This window comes from Megascapheus bottae, chromosome 6, assembly GCF_031878675.1.
Source record: "Megascapheus bottae isolate mThoBot1 chromosome 6, mThoBot2.hap1, whole genome shotgun sequence".
Classification (NCBI taxonomy): Eukaryota; Metazoa; Chordata; class Mammalia; order Rodentia; family Geomyidae; genus Megascapheus; species Megascapheus bottae.
Genome location: NC_143514.1, coordinates 1015026 through 1038799, shown reverse-complemented (window position 1 = coordinate 1038799; position 23774 = coordinate 1015026). Strand labels below are relative to the sequence as shown.

Sequence of the window (23774 nt, the reverse complement as noted above, 5' to 3'; positions counted from 1 at the left end):
CCTCCTCTTCCTGCTCCACCTCATTCTTTCTTCTTCTCCCCCCCGCCCCCGGCCCACACCTCCACTGGACTGGGCCGTCAGGGCCCAAGGAAGCTGCAGCCACACAAACCTTTTCTCTTTGTAGGTTGATGAGTCTAGGTGTTGGTTCTAGTGATGGAAGGCTAACTCACACACAGAGGAGGATGAAGGCTGGCTGAGTTCAAGACCACATACTGTGGTTTTAAGGATGCCAGCTCCTCTACAATCACCTCCTCCCCAGTCTCCACTCTGGCTGTCCCTTCTCATGTCCTCTTGTGCATGAACCTTTTCGGTGCCCAGGACTGAATCGGCCTGAGCTCTCCATCTCCCTGCCTGTGAGATGCCAAAGGCAGGTGAGAAATATTCTCCATTATGGACAGGACCGCTGGCCCTTATATAACCAGTATTTGTGCTGGGGGCTGATTCCCAAGAATCCACACCCCTCTGCCCCCTCTGTCTTCTCCATTGCCACTGCCCAGAGCATAGCTGGGCACGTGGAGAAGCGATGGGAATTCAGCAGGCACATTGAGAAAGACTCTGCCCCTGCCACCCCTCCCCCACCCCTTTTCATTTATGAATTCAGGTTTTGGTAGTTTTTTTTTTTTTTTTGGTCAGGCTGCGTATTTAAATGCACTCTCTGCTCTCTGGGTTCTTCCTTATCTCCCTCCTCCTTCATTAAAATTCTAATTATTACCAGAGCAAATAAGATGTATGATCAAAGGAAAGCAAGTCAAAATATCTTTTGTTTTAAGGTGACTCAATGAACCCCACAGAGCTGTAGCTAAGGGCAGATGGGAAGGGCTTCAGACAGGGACACTGACCTGGGCACCCAGAAAGATAAAGACCCTGAGCCACAGAGATCGTGAGTGTGTAATGAAGAAAAAAAATGGAGTTGCTGCTTCTGCTTATTCGTCTCCATGTCTTCTCCTGATGGGATGGTACAGATACGTGACTGGGCTATGTTTGGCTCTGGCCCCCACTCGCTGTGTGACCTGGGCAATCTATTTAACCCCTGAGTGTTTCATATCCCCAGATGCTGCCTGTTTGTGCAAGAAATTAAGAGAGTGATTGTATCACAAGCACTTTTGAACCTGAGGTGCCAGTGGCTCACATACATTCTTATCTCCAGTGAACCAGCAAAAAGCCACAGGTGGCACTGTGGCTCAAATGATAAAGCACTAGTCTTGAGTGAAAAAACTGACAGTAAAAGCCCTAGTACCAACACACACACACACACACACACACACACACACACACACACACACTCAAAGCCTTCTAAACATTCGACACACTAATGCTGCAAAAAATAGCTAAACTCAAAAATAAAATATCATTACCAACAACATCCTGCTACTTTCTTGCTTTCTGATTAGTCATGGGCCTTGAACTCAGGGCCTGGGAACTGTCCCTCAGCACTTTTGCTCAGGGCTAGTGCGCTACCACTTTGAGCCACAGTGCTACTCCTGGCTTTGTGGTGGCTAACTGGAGATAAGAGTCTCATGGACTTCGCTGCCGGGCTGGCTTTGAACTGCAATCCTCAGACCTCAGCTTCCTGAGTAGCTAGGGTTACAAGCATGAACCATCAGTACCTGGTTTTAAAGTTTTGATTTCTTAGATGAGCCATTAGAAAGTAATTTTATTTCTCTTGAGCTCTTGAGGACTTGTATGCCACACTGGTGACTTCAGCTTATATGTGAGCTTAGACTCAAGGTCCCAGGTCCCAAGTCCCTGAGTCTAAGCCCAGAAGAACTAGCCCTGCTCTGCTCCTGGAAACGTTCCTGTGTGTGCAGGAAGGGTGGTGGTGGGGGTGGGTGGCTGTGACCCCATGAAGATCCCTCCTCTGGGCCACCAAGCCTTGGACTTGGGTTTGCAGGGTACCAGTAGTTAATCCAGGGCTACAGGTTCACAAGTCTGCAGGGCCAGGCTGTGTGCACAGGGGCTGGTGATGAATCACCCTCTCCAGCTCCCACTAGGCACATACCCAGGTCTCTGGTGCCATGGCCTCTTTCAAAGGAACTAGAAGTTGGGGATGGGAATGTCTGTGAACTCTGTGTGTGTGTGTGTGTGTGTGCACGCACATGTACATGTGTGTACCTGCCAGTTGTGAGGCTTGAACTCAGAGCCTGGGCACTGACCCTTAGCTTTTTTTCTGTGTAGGGAGGCGGTCATGGGGCTTGAACTTGGCCTAGGTGCTGTCCCTGAGCTCTTCAGCTCAAGGCTACAACCCTACCCTTGAGCCAAGGCCCACTTCCTGTTTTCTAGAAGTTAATTGGAGATAATAGCCAGCTAGGACTGGCTTTGAACCTTGATCCTCAGATCTCAGTCTCCTCAGTAGCTAGGATGTCAGGCGTGAGCCACCGGCAGCACCGGGCCAAACTGCTTACATTTCTATCCTAAGATTTATTGATGCTAGGTGACCAACTTGTATCACAAAATTTAATCAGCCTGGAGAATCTAAAGAAAAGCCTATCACTCCTAGCAATCGCTACAAACGCAAGGCACAGTGTTTATACTTGTCTGAGCCACTGGAGCCATTTGCATTGTATATTAGCTGTGGCGTGCACCATGTAGCTAGACCAGATTTGACTAAACACAAGTGTTTGTGGAGCCCACCCCGTGTGGAAGGAACTCTGAGAGTACTAAGAACTCAACACCTGCCCATACCATAAACCTCAGTGGCATTGCCCCCACCCCTGCCTCAAGCCAGTAGGCGTAAGGGTGTATCCAGGTACTGCCAAAGTAGGACAGGGAGCAGGCGGCAGTACTGGGCTGGGAGGAAACAGACCCACGCAAGCACAGAATGGACAGAGCAAGTCCACCCTCAGCCCCTCTCCCTCCCACTGGCTCCTGGCCCCTGACCAGTCTCTTTTCTTCTGTCTCTGTCCTTTCTGTGTATCCCCATCTTCCAACCTCACCTGCGTCTCCCTCCTCTGTGTGTCCCCATCCTGGCTCCATCCCCCTGCCTGGCTCACGGGGCAGGCACCTCTGTCAGCCTCCTCGCCCTGGTGGTTGTTGTGTGTGGCGTGGCCCTGGTGGCAGTTTTTCTCTTTCTTTTTTGGAAGCTGTGCTGGATGCCCTGGAGGACCAAGGAGGCCTCCAGCCCCCCTCCTGCTAGTTCCCCCTTGGAGGTCCCCCAGAGCCCTCGCTCCAGAGGCAACATGGCAGACAAGCTGAAGGACCCCAGCGCCCTGGGCTTCCTGGAGTCAGCTGTGAAGATCAGTCACACGTCCCCCGACATCCCTGCCGAGGTGCAGATGTCTGTCAAGGAACACGTCATGCGACACGCGCGCCTGCAGCGGCAGACCACCGAGCCTGCGTCCTCCACCAGGTGAGGGGACCCCTCACCTTCTGGGGTTCCAGCCTCAGGACCAGGGAAACACAGGGCACAGCCTGAGAGCCCCAGGTGAAGCCGCTTTCCAGGGCCTGGGGCCTTCACTCTGCTAAGGGCCATTTGGATATTTATACCTTCATCCAAGGACCACAGAAAATGATCCGTACAGACAAGCAGGCCACTGGCCATGAAAGAAGGCATCCATCTCTGTCTTGCCACCTTCTAAATGTGTAGTGTGTGTGTGTGTATGTGTGTGTGAGACACACAGACAGCAGACAGATAGACAGACAGACAGTGCTGGGGCTTGAACTAAGGGCCCGGGCACTGTCCCTGAGCTTTTTCAATCAGCCTGGCACTCTACCACTTGAACCACAACTCTATTTCTGGCATTTTTGTAGTTCACTAGAGATAAGAGTGTCATGGACTTTCTTTCCCGGGCTACCATTGAACCTCAGTTCTCAGATTTCAGCCTCCTACATAGCCAAGATTACAGGCATGAGTCACCAGTGCCCAGCCTCATATGGCCTGATAGAAGTAGAGAGCCTTTTGTGTTTCCCCTCTCTGAAACAGTAACAGCACTACATAATGACAAAAATCTGTAGATCCAGACATGCTCTTAGAAAATGTGATGTGTGTGCATCTAAGGGGCTGGGGACAGGGGTGTCCCAAGTCCTGCAGCCCTCTGGCAGGGAGCCTGCATCTCAGACTGGAAGCCAGGAATGAAAATGCTAGTTGCACATACAGATTTGCTGTGTGGCCTGAGGCTGGTTGCTCACCTGCCTTGACCTCACTTTCCCCAACTGTTATCTGAGGAGAATGGCTCCTGTTTGCTCTTTACAGGGAACCACAAAAGAATCCTTAGGAAAATGAGAACTAACACATCCAGTATGCTTATGTGACACCTGACTCTGCCCTAAGCATTTTTTAAGAGGGAATTAATTTTATCCTTACAACTCTATGCAATTATGAACGTCTCTGTCTTTTTTTTTTTTGCCCAAATTTTGGCAGGGCCAAAAATTAACCTGTATAGCCAATCTCCTGAATAGCCAGGATTACAAGTGTGAGCTATTGCACTTGGCCTAAGCCTTTGCTTTTGACCCTTCCACTGCCTGCTGAATGACAGATACTCTATAAAGGGTGATGATTGTGGTGGTGGTGGTGGTGGTTACATACATGTAACCCTCACACCCAACTTGTGTCCGTGGTGCAGGGAAATGGGGCACCAATGAGAAAAGGCAGGGCTGGTCTCCTGCCCCTCCCTGGGTCCTGACTTCCAGCGCCCTGTCCCCTGCAGGCACACATCCTTCAAGCGCCACCTACCCAGGCAGATGCATGTCTCCAGCGTGGACTATGGCACTGAACTGCCGCCGGCGGCCGAGCAGCCCACCAGCATTGGCCGCATCAAGCCTGAGCTCTACAAGCAGAAGTCGGTGGATGGAGAGGACGCCAAGTCTGGGACCTCCAAGAGCTGCGGGAAGATCAACTTCAGCCTTCGCTACGACTACGAAAGCGAGACCCTGGTGGTGCGCATTCTGAAGGCCTTCGACCTCCCTGCCAAGGACCTCTGTGGAAGCTCCGACCCCTACGTGAAGATCTACCTCCTGCCTGACCGCAAGTGCAAGCTGCAGACACGGGTGCACCGCAAGACCCTGAACCCCACCTTCGACGAGAACTTCCACTTTCCGGTGCCCTACGAGGAGCTGGCTGACCGCAAGCTGCACCTCAGCGTCTTCGACTTCGACCGCTTCTCTCGCCATGACATGATCGGGGAAGTGATCCTGGACAACCTTTTTGAGGCCTCAGACCTGTCCCGGGAGACCTCCATCTGGAAGGACATCCAGTATGCCACCAGCGTGAGTACAGCGGGGAAATTGGCCCCGAGGGGTGCATGGGCCTCCTATGATAAGAGAGACCCTGGAAACTGCCCTGGGGCTGGGCTCAGTTCACACTGGGGACCCCTGAATCCCACTTTGATGGGCTGGTGCGGGAAGAGCTACTGTGGGGTAGATAGGGAGACTATTAGTGTCTGAATCACATGTTCGGGGATGGTTTGCTCTACCTGCCAGGGCTCGGTCTTGCCACTTGAGAAGTTACATGATATGACCTTTTGATGAAGGGCAAGGACTAGGCCAGACTCGCAGACTGAACCAGGAACCACTGGACACCATTGTGGATCCAAAGCTTGACTAAGCAAGCAAGAGCAGGCGAGAAGAGTCCGTATGAACCAGGCTCTGCTGCAACAATGCAGTCCCGGGCTCCTGAGCTGCCAACAGCCCGGGCGTATTTCTCATTCACATTTGCATGTGCTTTGCAGCTTGGCTGGAGTCCGAGCTGGATCCACAGAGGGGCCTCTGTACAGCTTCTCCCACAGCTAAACACCAGGAAGAGGCAGTGGAAATCTCACAGAGAAGTGACACACATCACCCTATCCACACTGCCTCAGCCCAAACCCAGGGCAGCTCTTAATACAGAGGAGGCAAGAGGAGGCTACACCAACACTGACAGTCAGCACTCATGGCAGCACTCGTGTTGTGCCTGTATGCGTACATGTGTGTATGCACACGCAGCATGTGCTGTTATTGGAGCTTTGAACTCAGGGTCTTGTGCTCTTGCTCAGTTTTCTTGCTCACAGATTACTCTGTCAGGCTGGCTTGGGGCTGTGATCCTCAGATCTCAGCCTCTTGAGTAGCTGGGATTACAGGAATGAGCTGCCACACTGAAACCTAAAGAGGCCCTGCTGAGCCCTGACTTGTGTGTATAGCATGCCCCCATGCCTCGGGCTGAGCCCCTTGGGTGGCTGAGAGCCCTGTGGGGGGCCAGGTTTTCAGTGGTCTTCAGTACTAACTGGCCGAATGTCTCCCTGGATAATGCTGTCTGCAGACCCTGCCTTTGGACAGTCCATTCTCAGTATTTTCTGTGTTGCCTTTGTAAGAGGCTGGGAGATCTGTTCTGACTGACAAGGCTAGAAAACTTGATTTGTTCAAAGAGAGAAAACTCAGGGAGCCACAGGGACAAGGGGGGTGTCTTGTGATGACTCTGTCCTGTGTCTTCATCTTAGTTTTCCTGAAATGATGTGACTTAGAGGAGCAGGAGCGGCTGTGGCCTGGCCCGCAGACAGAAGGGTAGGCAGACAGACCAGGCAGGCGAGCAGCTGTGTGCCAACGGGGGCCCAGGAGCCTTGTACCCCACCTGAAGTTCACATCTGTCTAGCCACAGAGGAGGCTACTTCTTTTTTTTTTTTTTGCCAGTCCTGGACTTGAGCTCAGGGCCTGAGCACTGTCCTTGGACTTTCTCAAGGCTAGAGCTCTACCACTTGAGCCTCAGCACCACTTCCGGCTTTTTTTTCTATATGTGGTACCGAGGAATCGAACCCGGGTCTTCATGCATGCTAGACAAGCACTTTAACCACTAGGCCAAACTCCCGGCCCAGAGGAGGCTACTTCTGTCTCCACAGTTGCTGGAAGGACAGGCTGGCAAAGCCCAGGCAATGAGGACAGTCAGGGAAGACGCCTGGGGAAAGGAGTTTAAACTAGATAAAGGTGGACATGTTCCAGGCAGGAGCAGAGGGAAGCCACACCCAGGCATCTTGAGGTGGGTGAGCCAGGGCCTGTGTCTGCACACCTGTCCTGCTCACAGTCTGTCTCGAATGGACAGGAATAAGTGCAGGCCCAGGCCAGGACTCTGGCCCAGGTGGGAAAGGGGAAGTGAACAGGCTGGTGATATACCTGGCTCATGGTGCTGGCTGTGAAATTTTAGTTATTTGGGGATCAGAGAGACTCTAGCCATGGTCACTGGGAATGACAATTGAGTCACAGCTCCACTTCTAGGTTTTGCTGGTTCATTGGAGATAAGAGTTTCATGGACTTCTCTGCCTGGGTAGACTTTGAACCGTGATCCTCAGATCTCAGCCTTCTCAGTAGCTGGGATTACAGGCATGAGCCCCTTGTGCCTCGCCTGGTGGCTTCTTGAGCTTGAGCAAGATAGTTTGGATTTGGGCCTGGCCAGTGGAATGGATCCCACCCAATGCCTGAGTGGGTTTGAGGAAGTCAAGGCTGAGTGGTGTCTGGCTTTCTCCCAGCCCCTTCCCCCCAGCACAAAGCTGGACACCAAGGGCTGGAAAACACCCACTGGGAATCCAGCTCTTCGTTAATTGCAATTCTAAGCCACAAGGGACCCTGGTCTCCCAGTCTCCAGTGAATACACAGAATCTGATGCCGAGGGCGAGAGTGGGCAGGCAGGCGGGGTCTGCCAGGGCACTTCGAGGCCTTGGGTCTCCTGCTGAGTCCAGAAACCTGCCTTGGGAAGAAAGAGGGGGAAGTTCATGGCATCCATTCTAGCCCTGGGCAAGGCCACCCCACAGCTGCTGCCTGGCCTCCCTGCCAGGCATGACCAAGCCTCGGCTGGTCTTGGGGTCTTCCGGGAGGTGTTACCATCTCTGGTTGACAAGCTCTCCCTGCCCTTCCCTCCCTCTCAGAAGCATCATTATTTCTATATAAAGCTGTGGATGTATCATTATAATGGAGCCGCCGCTGTCAGTGCCTTTGCTAACATCTGTAATCTTGTAGTGATTGCCACAGAGGCCTTGGGCCCCAGTGCACACAACCACTCCTATGCTTTCTTCACTTCTTTGCTGCAGTGACAGGAGTTGAAGACTGGAATGGAAGCCATCAATGTGAATGTGCCATGTGATTCTAATGGATTTGGTCATTTTCCTGCCTGCACAGGTGCCCACCTGGGCCCAGTGTGTAGCTGTGTGTCAGGATTACTCCTGTAATCTTAACTGCTCAGAAGGCTGAGATCTGAGGAATGAGGTTCAAAATAAGCCCAGGCAAGAAAGTCCATGAGACTCTTACCTCCAATGAACCAGCAAAAAGCTTCTGGCTCAAGTAATAGAGCACTAGCCTTGAACAAATGCACCACATGAAAGTGCAAAGCCTGAGTTTAAGCTCTAGTATCAGCATGATCCTACACTTGCACACGCGAGCACATACACACACACACACACACACACACACACACACACACACACACATGGGAGAGAGGGAGGAGGGAAGGAAGGAAGGAAGGAGAGAAGGGAAAGGGGAGGGAGAGAGGGAGGGAGGCAGAGAGGAAGAAAGGAAAGAAGGGAGAGAAACACAGAAGGAAGGAGGGAGGGAGGGAAGAAAGGAAGGAAAGGAGAAAGTGAAGAAAGAAGTTAGGATGGAAGGGAGGAGAGTTGGAGGGAGGGAAACACAGAAGGAGGGAAGGAAGAGGGAAAGAAGGAAAGGACCATAGCCTAATGATTATCCTCAAGCAAGCACAGAAATAAAGGTGTAGCATTGGATGACTTAGCAAAGACACTGGAGTGTTTGGATTTGAAACCAAGTGTTCAGTGGAGCTCTGGTTTGGCCCCTTGCACCACTGGAGGGCAGTGAGGCTGGGTTGCTCCTCAGGCCAGTAACTGATGTTGTGTTGGCTGTTGGTGCCGAAGGCTGTGCTGCTGTAATTCTTTTTTGTGGTCTGTTTAGTGTGGCTCAAATCTGTTTCTTGTGTTTTGTTTATTATTTATTTATGTCAGCCCTGGAGCTTGAGCTCAGGGCCTGAGCACTGTCCTTGGACTTTCTCAAGGCTAGAGCTCTACCACTTGAGCCTCAGCACCACTTCCAGCTTTTTTCTATGTATGTGGTACCGAGGAATCAAACCCGGGTCTTCATGCATGCTAAGCAAGCACTCTACAACTAGGCCATACTTCTGACCCTTTCGTTCACTTTTGGAAGAGGCTGGCGGCAGCTTTTGAACTGGCACTTGTATGATCTGAACTGTCCCCAGGATCTTCCGGTAAACACGGGCTTTCACTGAACATTTACTGAGGGCCAGCTGTGGACCGGTCAGTGGTCTCACAACGCTTCCTGCCCCTCCCCCCATCCCAGTGCTCAGGCTAACAGGAACAGTAGGCATGTCTGAGAATTGGCTAGTGGTCAGCAATGAGTAAGTAAGTGACCCTGCAAAACTCATCACCTTTAAAAGGTCTGCTCAGGGCCTTAGGCTCCCAGATCTGCCCTGACCCTGAGGCTCCTAATGGAGCCTGTGTTCATGTCTTCCACGAGACCTCGGCAGCAGATCCGAGTCCCAGAATACCTGATGTGGAAGGGACAGGCGTTCTGTGGATGAGCCCTTGACCAGAAGTTTCGAGCAAGTAAAAATATAAAAGGAACACAGTTGTGTAAGTGGAAAAAGAGAAGAGAGGTGCATGGGGTCGGGGGGGAGGAGAGAGGGAGGAGCCAAGTTCAAGCCCCAAGGCTGGGGGGGAAAAAATAAAGTAGAATAAATAAAAAGAAGTGAGGGAGAAAGGAGCAGGAAAGTGAGTGGGCTTCTACAGTCCAAACAGAAATAGAAGATACCACCATGTACGGTGACCGCCATCAAAGAGAAATGAAGTTTGAACAAGATGGCGGGGTACATAGAGGATCTAGCTGATTCTGAAGGGAGAATGTGTTGACTGTCAGAGGGTGAGCAGTGCCCTTGAATCCCAAGTGGAGACACTTAATGGTTTCAGGCCTGGTCATTTGGGGATCCAATGGAAGTCAGTTTCCCTGGGGACAGGGGCCATATAAGTCACATGAAAAACCAGCAAAAGAGCCAGTGAGACAGGAGGAAGGCCAGGAGAGGACTCGAGAACAAGGAAGTGCCACAAAGTGCACGACAGACTCAGAACAGCCCCGGTGCCCAGCTGGGGGAGGACCCGGCCACACCTGACCAGCAGAGCCACTGTGGGGTGGAGCTGTGGTTAGGTAGGCACACTTTCTGGAGAGAACTGAGACGTGTGCCAAGGAAGGCCAGTTGTGCCCAGGCCAGCAGGGCGGTTCCATGCATGGGGACAGAGGCAGACCTCAAGGGAGCCAGGGCAGGGAGTGAAGCGAGAGTTCTAGCACACACAGTCACTGGGGCCAGCTCAACCCACATCATCCCCTCACAGCAAGCCCTTGATTTCCCAGAATTCTGCCTCCCACCCACCAGAGTTTGGACTCCCCAGGAAGGCGCTGTCCTGCCATACAAAAGCCCCAGGAGGCACCAAGTGCCCAGAACACCCCGAATAACACACAAAGCTGGCTGGCCTGCCCTGTTCCTGGAGCCCCAGCAAGCCCTGGCTGCAGCCTGACCCCCACCCACCGAAGTCAGAAGCCCTGGGTCACCAGTGGGCAGCAAGGGTCCCTTGTGTCCTTGTGTCTCAGCAGGCACCTATGCTGCCTGATTGCCACTGCTGGCTCCTCATTTACCCCCCACTCCCTTGGGCCTGGCCTCATTATCTTCATTATTCTCCAATTGCTCTGCCTCCCTGCACCCTCCTCCCTGCTTCCCCATTTTCTCCCCACCCCCACTCCAAAGCACAACACATATCCTGGAAGTGGGGCTCACTGCCTGTGGGGGCCTCTAGTCCAAAGCCAATAGAACCCTGGCTCTTCTGAGATTCAAAGCCACCAAGGACCAGGAAGAAAGGAGGGGTGTGAGGCCTTCTTGGCCCTGAAGTCAGGCCCAGGAGAGGACTCACCCTGCTCCCAGAAGAGCTGAGACTCTGTATCCCCACAGGTGACTCACACACAGCCCCTCCCCCCCACAGGGTCACTGGGGGGCCAGCCGCAGTGGCAGAGCCTTGGGAGTTAGAGGCACCCAAACAAAGCTAATTGGTGCAGACAGGGCCCTGACCTGGCCTTAAGCAGAGCTGCTCCTAATGCTGTCCTGGCCTTTTGCAGTGGAGCCTTTCCTGCCACTCCAGAGGGAATGGCCTTGCCACTGCCAGAGATGCGGAACACTAGAGGCAGGGCATTCTCCTCTCAGAGGCTTTTAGCAGTCACACACCCTTATAACCCCAGGCCCCTGCCCACTAATCACGTTCACTCAGTGCAGTGGCCTCTGTTCTGTAGGGAGGAGGGAAAAAGAGAACCCGGAGGGACGGTCAAAGGGCCTGGAGCACAGACTTGTCCTCTCTTGTCCAAACCTCCTCTCTCTCCCCCTACCCACGGCACACGCGCGCGCGTGCACACACACACACACACACACACACACACAGCCACTAAGACTGGAGGCAGAAAAGGATAAAGTGTCAAGCCAGGTGCTGTGGCTTATGCCTGTAATCCTAGCTAGCCAGGAGGCTGAGATACAAGGATCCCTGTCTGAAGCATTCCAGTCCAGGAGATTCTTATCTCCAATTAACCATCAAAAAGCTGGAAGTGGTACAGCACTAGTCTTGGGTGGAAAACTAAGGGAGAATGCCTAACCCTGAATTCAAGCTCCAGTACCACCACATGTGCGCGCATGCATGTGCGTGTGCACACATACGTGCGTGCACGTGCACGCACACACACACACACACACACACACACACACAAAGCAATGTCAGCAGGAAAGACTGAGTCCATTCTTCAGTACCTTGTTGCTGAGCTAACTCAGACTAAAATCCCTTCATTGTCTGTAAATACTTAAGCCTTGGAGGAAAGAGCCACCATGAGTGGTAGCGTCTAGTTGTTAGCATGCTTTAAGCTCAGAGATTTCAAAAAACATGTTCTCTTGCCAGGTGCAATGGCTCACGCCTGTAATCCTAGCTACTCAGGAGGCTGAGATCTGAGGATCACAGTTCAAAGCGAGCCTGGGCACTAAAGAACCGGAGACTCTTATCTCCAATTAATCACTAGAAAATGGGAAGTGAGGCTGTGGCTCAAGGGGTAGGATGGTATCTTTGAGCTGAAGAGCTCAGGGACAGCACCCAGGGCCAGAGTTCAAGCCCCATAACTCACCAGAAAAAAAGAAAACCTTGTTCTCTGTGGCAGTCAATGCTGCTCACCCCCGGCCCACTGCCAATTCCATGCACATCTGTAGACCCTCAGTCTCTGCTGATTCCCATTTCTAGGCCTTTCTGAAGTGTCAGTATCTTCCCTGTGCATGTGCGTGTATGCATTCATATGCCCATGTGTGTGCCTCTGCTGGTACTGGGCTTGAACTCAGGGGCTTGCACTCTTGCTTGGCTTTTTCACTCAAGGCCAGTGCTCCAGAGCTGAGCTATAGCCCCACTTCTGCCTTTTAAGTGGTTAATTGGAGATAAGAGTCTCACAGACTTTTCTGCCTAGGCTGGCTTTGAACCGCCTCCTGAGTACCAGCATCTGGACTCGAGGTGGCTCTTAAAGGGAAACCATGAGAAACAAACTTTCTTATTGTTTCTGGGTCTATAGAGTAGGTTTTTGGAGAAAATGTGGCTGGGAAATTCTGGCTGCAAATACCTCTATAATTCTAAATCCTGCTGACAAGGCTTTTTTCTTTTTCATTTTCTTTTATTTTTTTTTTTAAAGAAAATTCCATCCAGGCTGGGCAGACACCCAGCTCCTTCAGGGAGCAAGTGTTCCCTAAGTAAGAATATTTCTTGACCTCCTGATTTGGGGAATTTTTAACCAGAGAAACTCTGGCTGAACTCATTGTGCACGCGCGTGCATGCGCGTGCGTGCGCGCGCACACACACACACACACACACACACACACGACACTGGACTAGGGACACATTTGAGAGCAATTTTCATGATTTTTTTTTTTTTGTAGGGGGAGGACTGTCTGTCCTGGGGCTTAAACTCAGGGCCCCTGGTGCTCTACCACTGAGTCACACCTTCCCTTCAGACTTCCTGCTGGTTAATTGGAGCTAGGAGTCTCATGGATTTTCTTGCCCAAGCTGGCTTTGAACTGCAATCCTTAGATCTCAGCCTCCTGAGTAGCTATGAATACAGGCATGAGCCAGTTGACTTCCCTTTTTATTTGCCCTTCTGTCCCCCAGGGGGCTGCAACCATCTAAAGAGGGAGCCTTATAAGAGTCTTATAAGATTCTGCATCTCCAATGGAAGGATTTCCTGGAGACATTGTGCCCTAAAGATTCCATGTGTGTTGCTACCTGCAACCTTGGACAGGACGATACCAGAGCTGAAGAAAGGAACAAAGACGGAGCATAAAGAAAGTAGGGACCTGGGGATTCAGTGCTCACTGGCTTCTGACCCTCAAGTTCCCATAAACAAGCTTATTTATTCTGTTGCCACAGGAAAGGTTACTATAGGTCAAAGCAGGCTATTTCTGTAGAAAACAAGGTTTTAACACACTTCGTTGTTACAGTCCTTGGCCTAAGACAGAGTTTTCATACACGGTGGTAATGGACTCCAGGCAGAGAAGCAGTAAATAATTTCAAAATCTGCAGCTGTGACTTGGACATTGATTTTTTTTTTTTGGTCAGGCCTGAAACTTGAACTCAGAGCCTGGGCACTGTCCTTGAACACATTTTGCTCAAGGATAGCTCTCTTATCATTTGAGCCACAGTATCACTTCTGGCTTTTTCTGAGGAATCGAACCCAGGGTTTCATGCATGCCAGGCGAGAACTCTACCACCAGGTCACATTCCCGGCCCATTAGATATTGGTCTTGCTCCATTTAGGTTCTCACAGGGCCCACTTCTCAGCCTCTTAACCCTTTCCTGACAGCTTAGCTACAGACTTCCTTACCAGAGTAGCTAGAGCAAACCCGACCAACTGCATGCACCCCTGGCTGTTTCTGGAGAGCTCTCCTCCCCACTTCGGTCCTGTGAAGCAGGGATGCCAGTAATAACTTTAAGTGGGTGGCAGTTGGAGTCCACAAGGCCCACAAGCCTTTGGGTCCCAGGACAGACTTGACCCAAGCCCCCTAGAAATGGAGCAGGCCTGGGGTTGGAGTCAGGGCTCAAACAACCTTCACCACAGGGCCTCAGTGAACCAGGGCCCTCCTAGGTTCTAGCCAGTTTCTGGCTCATGGAGCTAACAGAGTAAGAGCTGTGTGTTTATTAAGAGCTCTTCAAGTTTGTTGTGACACTAACCCTTTTTGATTCCCTAAGAATCAGCACTTACATTGGGTTTTTTTCTTTCTTTCTTTTTTAGCAGTACTGGTGTTTGAACTCAACATTCTGTAGTGTGCTGTATTTCCTATGTATTCTAAAATATCTAAATGATGTTGACTGTACAAGGCCAATACTGAGCAAAAAGCCAAGGGAGAGCACCCAGTCCCTTAGTTCAAGCCCCGGTAGCAGCGTGTGGGGGGAGGGCGCGCATGCATGTGTGTATAGACACACACACACACACACACACACACACACGATGAGTGACTATGGCATACACTGTCTAGTCAAGGTTTCAGAAGCATTAGGAATGCCAAAACACCAGGAAATGTAGGTTCTTGTTAACTTTCTGCCTGGGCTGGCCTTGAACTTCAATCCTGCAGCAGCCTCAGAGTGGCTACCCTGGGTTTCCTGATTGCTAGAGGTGGGAGGGAAGGCTGGAGCCAGGCCATCTGATTCTTGGCAGGATCTGCAATGCCTGTGGTGATCTGATCTCAGCTTCAGAGGAGCTATCGCAGCCTGGGAAATCTGTGACCCCGCCCCCCCCATTCGGACATTTGGGAAGAAAGCCTGGTTGAGGCTGCTTCCCTGAGAAAGTGACCAATGGTGATAGATAGCATGGCTGGGTTTATGGGAGAGACTGTGGGGTGGGGGAGGCAGGAAGAGGCAGAGGAAGCAGAGGTGTCAGTGAGGAGGCCAGGACATGCTGGGTCTTTCTAGGAGAATGAGCCATTGAGGCCAGCCCTCCTGGCCTCCTGCCTTCAGCAGCAGGAATTGGGGCCAGCCAGCCTGTGGCTTTCCCAAGCTCTTCAGGGCCTGTAGTAGCCCCTTTAGGAGAGGGAGGAATCTGGAAAGTTCTGTGTCAGGCAGCCCCAGTCGTGGCTGGGGTGCCCAGGCAGCTGTGGTACCTGGCAGGCAGTATCTCCCAAATTCCTGGTCCCTCTTTCCCGCTCTCCTGGGCCGCCTCCCAGCCTGGCCTCACCCCTCATCACTCAGCCTCTCTGCACCCGGTGTCTGGAAAGGAGGAAATAACCATTAATGTCATCTGCTCACCGGCGGGCACCATTAGCCGAGTCTGGCAGAACACACAGCCTATCATTTTTGGAGGAGTTACAATATTAGAGGCAATTTGGCATCTTGGCATCATTTCCCCAGCATGCAGAGGGAAGGAGCCAGGGCCTGCCTTGGGGTGGGGGTGCTGCTTCCCCTCTTCCATTGGCTCCTCCCTGTGATGCCAGCCCCAGTTCAGCCACCAAACTCAGCTCCACACCCGGCCCAGGGGGGAGCTTGCTCCATCCTCATGTCCCCCGGATTTTATGAGGCATCTGGTCCAGAGGCTGTGCTCACAGCTGAGATAACGCCAGCCCCCGAGGCTCAGCCTTGCTCAGAAACAGGAAACTGGTCCTGAACCCAGCCTGGCCTCTCTTGTTCCTTGGTTGCTGGAGCTTGCAATGATCTCAAAAGCCCCGCGCCCACTGCAGGTCTGCTGGGTGGAGAGTGGAGCCCACGGCTAGGAGGAAGAAAGAGGCAGCCTGCAAATCAGAGCAGCAGGCATTGTGCTGAGCTCCATGCCCCATGAAGGGCCCACTGGGATATGTGTACTGACTCTTGCCACATACTCCCGGCCCTCTCTTCCAGATGGACAGGGGTCCAAGAGCCCAGCTTCCCATGGCCACGAGTCAGGAGTTTGTGGCTGTTGGATAACTGTGGGTCTTGATGAAACCCATCAGGGTATCAGAAAAGTGTACAGGGCTGAGGAGACTGAGGGAGTTGGGAGAAGGAGAGGTGGGGCAAGGCAAGTACAGGCTTCGAAGGTAGAGTGCTCTGGCTGGGGTACAGCAGGAGGGAAGCAGGCACTAGAAGCACCAAGATGACACATCCTGAGTTGTTCAAGTATTGGGAATGTGGGAGTGGGTTTTTCCCAAGGTGTCAGTTCTGTTAGGTCTTGATTTGGAGCTGGGACCGGTCACCTGGGATGGGAATTGCCTCTGTGGTCCTTCAAGGCTTACTATAGGGGAAGGCACTCTCAGAAGCCTGGAAGGTGGCAGGCCATGCCCTTACCCTATCCAAGACCTAAGGAAGCAAGTCAAAGACCAAGTCAGCACCAGACTCACACCTGTAATTCCAGCTACTCTGGAGATTGAGATCTGGGGATTGCTGTTCAAAGCCAGCTGGGAGTAAATGTCCACAAGACTTTTTTTTTTTTTTTTTTGCCAGTCCTGGGCCTTGAGCTCAGGGCCTGAGCACTGTCCTTGGACTTTCTCAAGGCTAGAGCTCTACCACTTGAGCCACAGCACCACTTCCAGCTTTTTGCTATGTATGTGGTTTGGAGAAATTGAACTCAGGTCTTCATGCATGCTAGGGAAGCACTCTACCACTAGGCCAAACTCCCACCTACCTGGGGCTGTTTGTGAAAACCCAGGGGCAAGCCTGGATGGGACCCTGGGCCCTGGACCTCGATCTCTGAGGGACCAGAACTCCCTGGCTGGACCAAACCAGAACTTCTGTCCCAGAATTCCCCCAAACTGCTCTCCTCCTGCTTCTTCCACCCCCTCGAAGCCCTCCCTCTTTCCTTCCCTCTCCGCCCACCTTCTGATGGGGAAGAGAGCTGCGCCTCCCAGGGAGAGGTGACTCACAGGCTCTAGCCCAAAAGTAGGTGGGAAGCAGCCTGTGTTCAAGGGCAAGTTCAAAGGGGAAACTAAGGACAATGCCTCAGTGAAGCTGCAAGGTCTCTTCCTCCAGCACCTGCCTCTGGCAGATCATTGATTCATATGCTTGAAAGACTCGAGGCTCTAGACAGAAAAGCAGAACGAATGAAGCTGCTTCTTCCTTCTGGCATCAGGCCCAAGTGACCAGAGGGAGCCTGACTTTGGCCTGGGCAGCCTTCTCCTCAGTCACCCCGCATTCTTGTCAGGGCCCTGTGGCATCCAAGGTCCCAGTGGACACAGGGACCCACACTCATCACCCAGGCCTGTGTGCACTTCAGGCACACCCTGCCTTTCCCCTGGGGGCAGGGGGGAGCTCTGCCCCTCATCTGAGAGTCACCAGATCCTGCTGCTTTGTCTCAGATATGTCCTGTAATTCATTGGAGGCATTTGTCCTGGGCCTTTACCATCCAGCCCAGCCTGGAAAGACACAGGCAGGGGGAGGTGACCACCGACAGTGGAGAAGCAGTAAGGCTCTGCCGGATGAGGCAGGGAGGTGTGAGAGCTTGTGGGGAGCTTGGGGGTGGAGTCACAGGAGTAAAATGGGGGCTCCTTCCCCTAGCCCACCCCCATGGAGTGCCATCAGGAGCTCTGTTCCTGGAGCACCCCAGATGAGCACACAGGACACTTAATAAAGTGCCAGGCACCTGGCACAGGATGCTGGGAGGCTAGGCTGGCAAGGAGAACCCGGGCCAACTGGGAGGGGGCAGAGATGACACCCTCCGGGGGACAGTGGTTATGCCTTTATGGCACTGTCCTCTGAGTGTCACTTACCCTGTGGGTGCCATCACTCAGTGGGGATAAATGTGCTCCAGAGGCTCCAAGGAGGGAGCCTTGGCCTTGGGTGTCCTGTGGAAGCCACTCTGTGTGTGTGTCAGTCCTGAGGCTTGAACTCAGAACCTGGGTGCTGGCCCTGAGCTTTTTTGCTCAAGTCCTGTGTTCTACCACTTGAGCCACAGCGTAGCATTTTGATGATCCACTGGAGATTCGAGTGTCACAGACTTTCCTGTTGAACTTTCCAGGTCTTTCCATCTACTAAACAATAGCACATACTGATTGTGCCATCCCTGCCCTTGCACCCTATCCCTGCCTCTGTCTCTGTCTCTTCCTGCTAGCACCCATACTCATATACTGAGCACTTCCGGGCACACCAGTCTCACTCTCCGGACAGATCAACTGCCCCCAGAGGCTGCATCTGGCCACACACATAGCTTTCTGGATGTTTCTTAACTCACGGGGCCAAACTGGCTTCCACTGCCCTCTTTTCCAGGCTCCCCAGCCCAGAGAACTCAACAGTATTTCCTGCCAGGGCGTCTGGATCCTTTTAGGTCTCCAGCGACTCCCATAGTAGATGTGCCTTTGCTGATGGGGAGAAATGCTGACAGGCCACTTAGTGACTGAGATGAAAGTATTTTCCAAGAGACCGGCAGTGGCCTCTCCTATTGCTCAGCCTGGCTGGATGCTGCCGTTGTCTGTTCAGGAAGATGATGGATGGAGACGACTTCTGGCAAAAAGCCATAAGGTGTGGCTTGAGTGGTAGAGCACCAATCTTGAGTAACAAAGTCAAGTAAAAAGAAGGCCCTGAGTTCAAGTTCCAGTAATGGCACAAAACAACAACAAACCCAGTCCTCTCCATTTGTGTGCTCAAGAAAACAAGGCCAATTCATGCCACTAAGCCATGCTAAGGGCAAGATGTAGATGAGGAAAAAAATAAAAACATCTAGTGACTTTTGTTTACAGGCGAGAAGTGCAGGCCAGAGCAGCAGTTACTGTGGGGGGCCGGGGGTTGGGGGAGACACTGAATCAGGGATGGGGTGGCACAAACTGACCTTGGGACCTACAATCAGGACCAGAATCATTCAGGGATAGAGAGGCAAGAGTCCCCAGATACACACCAACCCTGTGGAGAGAGGTGGGCAGAGGGGAGGGGTCAGGACTCAGCCAGTGAGAGTGCAAGTTGAGGCGCTGCCCTCATCCACAAAGCAAACCACTAAGCACTCGCTGGCTCTGAACTTCACAAGACATTCGCTTTTTCTGGGGTTCAGTGGGGATTGGGGTGTCTACTTCAGAGGTTTGTGCTAAGGATCATTGAGAAAAAAAAAAACAAACCTTGGCAAAGGAAAGCATGCCGTGTTAGCATGGACTTGGGCCGGGTGAAGAAACCTTGGAGTTACTAAAGGAAATAAGGAGGTTCATCCTGGCTCTCGCTCGTAATCCCAGCTAGGGGAAGACTGGCTGGGATGATAATGGTTGTGGCTGAAAAGCTTGGGAGATCTTAGCAATCTCTGGTTCTGTGGCACATGGTTGTTGTACTAACAAGATGGGAGACCCGAGTTCTGAAGGACCGGTTTTGTCAGAAAAGTCCATGAGACCCCATTTCAGTGGAAGAATTGGGGTCTCATGGTGGATGTTTTGCACTAGTAAGAAGTAAAAATAGGAGGACTAAGATCCAGGTGTGCACCAGGTCAAGAAGTGCAAAACAAGCATGTTTTCATAGCTCTTGAAGGAGCACTTTGAGTTCACACCCAGCACCACGAGGGGCCGAGCAAATACAAAGAACAAAGGCCCCAATTCTTACCTTCCAGAGCTGCCCCTCTAGCTGTGCATGGACAAAGTTCCACAGGACATGGTCTCGAATCACTGGCTCTATGGAGGGCAGGGGCTCCTGGGTACTAGAAGGGGCGCTAGTTGTGGAAAGTTCCACAGTCCTGGAGCCAAGGCCTTCTGGCACCAGTTCTGGGCTTTGATTAGAGGCAAGGGGTGGTAGGTAGACAAGAAGCATGGGGGTAGGGAAGGGTGGTAGCTGATGCCACCTAGAGGACAACATGAGGACCACCTGCTCCTGCTAATTCTCTAGTGGGCCATTCTAGAAGTTCCCAGTTGAAGCAGGGGCTTCCTAGGGAGAAACCTTGGTATTACCGTCAACTCCTCTTTCTCAGAAGTCAGGAAAGCTTTCCCTAGCTAAAAACTCAACAGCTACAACTTTCCCCAAGGTCATTTTTTATCTCCCTTTTCTGCCTGCAAATTTTCTCCTTGATATTTTTGACTTAATTTCATTTCCTTTTCCTTTTTAATATTCATTTCCCTTGTTAATATTGTCCTTGGCCTCCATAAAATGTAAGTTCCGTAGAGGAAGGGATTGCTCTCCTCTGTGTCTAGTATCTAGATCATGTACTTAGTAAATACCAGTACTCAACATTTGTTGGCTGAATAAGTGAATTAATTAATTAAGAGCCCATGTAGAAAGCTAAAAGCTGTTGAATTGTTATTATTTTTTGCCAGTCCTGGGGTTTGAACTCAGGGCCTGAGCACTGTCCTTGAATACATTTTGCTCAAGGATAGCACTGTGCCCCTTGAGCTACAGCTCCACTTCTGGATTTTTCTGCGTCTGTGGCACCGAGGAATTGAACGCAGGGCTTTGTGCATGCTAGGCAAGCCCTTTACCACTAGGCTATGCTCCTGCCTGAATTATTTTGAACCAGGGACTTCTGAGGAACGGAGTTGAGCATGGCGTCTGAAATCAGAGCATTCCCAAACCCTGACCTCCTCCTCCAATTTAGCCCTGGGAACCTTAAAGCAGGAAACACCTCCATATATTCAAGTCCCAAGACATCTGGACTGTCTCAGTTGTTGGAGTAGCAGACAAAGCAGTCTGGCAGTATGCTATCTACTACAACCGAGGGATGCGTTTACCATCTTTCAAGGAAGGTAGTAAAATTTTGTAGGAAAAGGCCACCATCTCTTGTCCTCTCAGAAGTCTCCAGAGACCTTTTCCCATGCTGCTGTCTGTTCCTCACTGGTTGTTTGAAGGTGAATTGCAGTCATGGAAAGGGGACAAAGCAGATCTAAGGCTGGGCATTAGACTGGAGCTGGTGATGGCTCATTGGTGGGCATTCTGTCCTGAAAAGACATGGATTCCAGGCTCCGCCTCATGTTGAGAAGGTGGAGCCGAGAGAGGCTAGGAGACCACCAAAAGGAACTGCAGGTGCGTTGGGAAAGGAGCTGTCTGCAAGCTACAGCAAGTGTCTGCCCAGGATATTGTGACTACATACCTGGATGAGGTGGGGTCGGGGGTGACTTTGGTGAGGAGGCCAGAATGAGCCAAGGGAGCATGCAGGATGAGTCACATGAAAGCAGAACGCCAAGGACCCAAATCTGATCAAAGCATGAGAAGGGACATTGAAAGGGGAAAGTTCTACTGAAGAACCCTTTGATTCCCCACAACTTCCAGAGTCCCGTTCCTTGGATTTCAAACCATGGTGCTGTTGGCTTCAGGAGTCTTCCCCTAGGTCCCAAGGCGGTGAGGCCTAGCGTGTGGGCCCTTACTGCCCTCCTCTCTACTTCCTTGCAGGAAAGCGTGGACTTGGGCGAGATCATGTTTTCCCTCTGCTACCTGCCCACGGCGGGCAGGCTCACGCTCACCGTGATCAAGTGCCGCAACCTCAAGGCAATGGATATCACAGGTTATTCAGGTACCTGCTACCCCTGTGGACGGCCCCAATCTCTCCCCTACGCCTGGGGCCTGCCGCGAAGCCTCCTGGAGTCTGGACAGTAGCATTTGGGAATGTTCAGATGAAGGGCGATGATAGCCAGTATTTTTTGAAGCATGGGTATACATGGCTGCAAACTGCAGCCTGTACCTGAGGTGACTGGTGTGCAGAGGAAAGGCTTTTGTCATCTCATTGCATCCATGTTCTTAACACCTGTGGCTCTGGGCCATGGCTGGAACACATGGCAGAGGAGACTTAATCTAGAACAGGAAGCCAAGGGGAAGGAAAATGGGGGGCTGAGGTCCCAGAAAGCCACCTAGACCCTAGCCTTGACCTCACTTCCTTCCTCCTACCTCTAGAAAGTTCTATCGCCAGCCAGTAGCGCTGAGGCTGGCATCAAACCTTCACACGTGGCCTTTGAGACATCCACTATCCAAACCGGAGCAATTTCTCGATCTGAGAAGTGGGAATGCTAAGGCCTGCATCGATGGTACTCAGAAAAAATGAGCAAATCCAGGGAGGTGCTAAGCATTGTTCCCACGCCACCATGATCACTCAGTGCAGAGAGGAGAGGGAAAAGGGGAAGGGGATGGGGCCCTCTGCTCCCAGGTTTCATGCAGAGGAGGGAAAGAAGCAGGGGAAAACATAAGGACACACACACACACACACACACACACACACACACACACACCCTCTGGACAGTCTTCATTTATGCACTGGCCCAGACTTCCAGAAGGGTAGCACGGAAGCACGGAGTTGCTCCCATAAATGTCTGCCATCCACACAGACTTGGGCCCCAAATTTGCTGAGAAGGAGGCAGGTGTGGAGAGCAGAGGCCTCTAATGTTGAGTGTGGTGATAGATATGACTACATGCGCGCACACACATGTGTACACACATGCACACATACACAGGTGCATGTGCACATGCATGCACATACTCGTTTGTTTCCTCCAAGAGGCCCTTCTCTGAATTTCATGTCCAGTGTCAAATCACTCGGGAGGCGCCCCTGAGCTCAGCTAAGGAATTTGCTCCGTACTTCCTTTGTATTTATTACTTGTTTCCTAGAAAGCTCAAGTATGGTCACAATTGCCTCAAGTAGGTCGTTACGGGCCAGACGCCAGTGGCTATGTCATCCTAGCTGAGGAAGCCGAAATCTCAGGATCAGGCTTGGAAGCCAGCTGAGCAAGGACATCTGTGACACTCTCCTCTGTAGTTAACTACCAGAAAGCCAAACGTGGAGCTGTGGCTAAATCGGTAGAGCCCCAAGCCTTCAGCAGAAAAGCTCAAGGACAGGTACCCAAGCTCTGAGTTCAAGCCCCAGACTGGCCTGCACGCGCGCACACACACACGCGCGCACACACACACACACACACACACACACACACACACACACACTGAAAATCCCAAAAGGCCTCTCACAAAGGGGTAGACAGTGAGACAGTGAGGCCCATGGCCTTCCTGGTTCCTTCATAAACCTAAGCTCTCCACGGCTAAAGCATGGAGCTAGTCTGGTTACCTGTGGGAATCTTTCATGGCTAGGGCTTCAGGGCAGGAGCTGAGGTTTCTCTAGTTTATATGGAACATGTGGCACCCCTCCCTAATGTCAGGGGGCATGAGGCTGGTGAGGGCTCTGTGCACAGGCGGTAGAACCATACCCTAACGCCTGTCCATCACACACAGCCTGAACAAGGTGTCTCAGCCCCCCACCCCCGCAACGTGTCTGAAAGCTATTATTACCCATGAGCCATCTTCTCAATTCTTGAGCTGGGCAGCACAAATACTAATTATGATGCTGACCAAAGCACCTGTGCCATGCGATACAAAAGGTGTCACTTCATCTGGATGAGTAGAAAATTTCAGGGTAGAAAGACGACATGAAATCCCTATTCAGAAAAACAGAAAGAAGAGACTAGCTGGGAAGGCACACGGGCGTTTCAATAACAAGGCAGCTCCTGACAGCGTGGAGCGAGTCCAGGGTCCCACTGGGAAAGGCCTGCCAGCCAGCTGCCCTCTCCCCAGGGCTGCCTTGCTCACTCTTCCGGCCACAGCTCCTTCCACTCCACCACTCAGAAGTGGCCAGAAAATGGCTTCCAGAGGAGCAGAAAGCAGGGCCTCACCCCCTCTTCTTGCTGACAAACGCAAATGAGAGTATTGAGATCCTGGGGCCCAAAATCACGTTGTTGGTGGGAGGATGTGAACAGCATGTGGCAGTGGCTGTTTGTTTCACTCTGACTCATGGGCATCTTGAAGGCCATTTTGCCCCCCCTCCATCCTGGGCTTAGCAACGCTGGTGAAAACCTCCAGGGAAAACTGTCTCCAGATAGATGAGAGAAATGCTGGGTCACTGTCATCCTAGCT

At 51.9% G+C, this 23774-nt stretch overlaps 1 protein-coding gene across 1 annotated transcript in view; it reads left to right on the top strand.

The window, feature by feature from the left end:
* Positions 1–3074: 3074 nt before the first annotated feature.
* Syt6 (synaptotagmin 6) overlaps positions 3075–23774 on the top strand; it is a 29461-nt gene continuing 8761 nt past the window's right edge. The window contains exons 1-3 of the mRNA XM_090333650.1: positions 3075–3346; positions 4644–5202; positions 21276–21396. Of these exons, the coding sequence (XP_090189776.1) occupies positions 3090–3346; positions 4644–5202; positions 21276–21396 (937 nt within the window). The 5' untranslated portion in view covers positions 3075–3089. The remainder of the gene's footprint in view (positions 3347–4643; positions 5203–21275; positions 21397–23774) is intronic.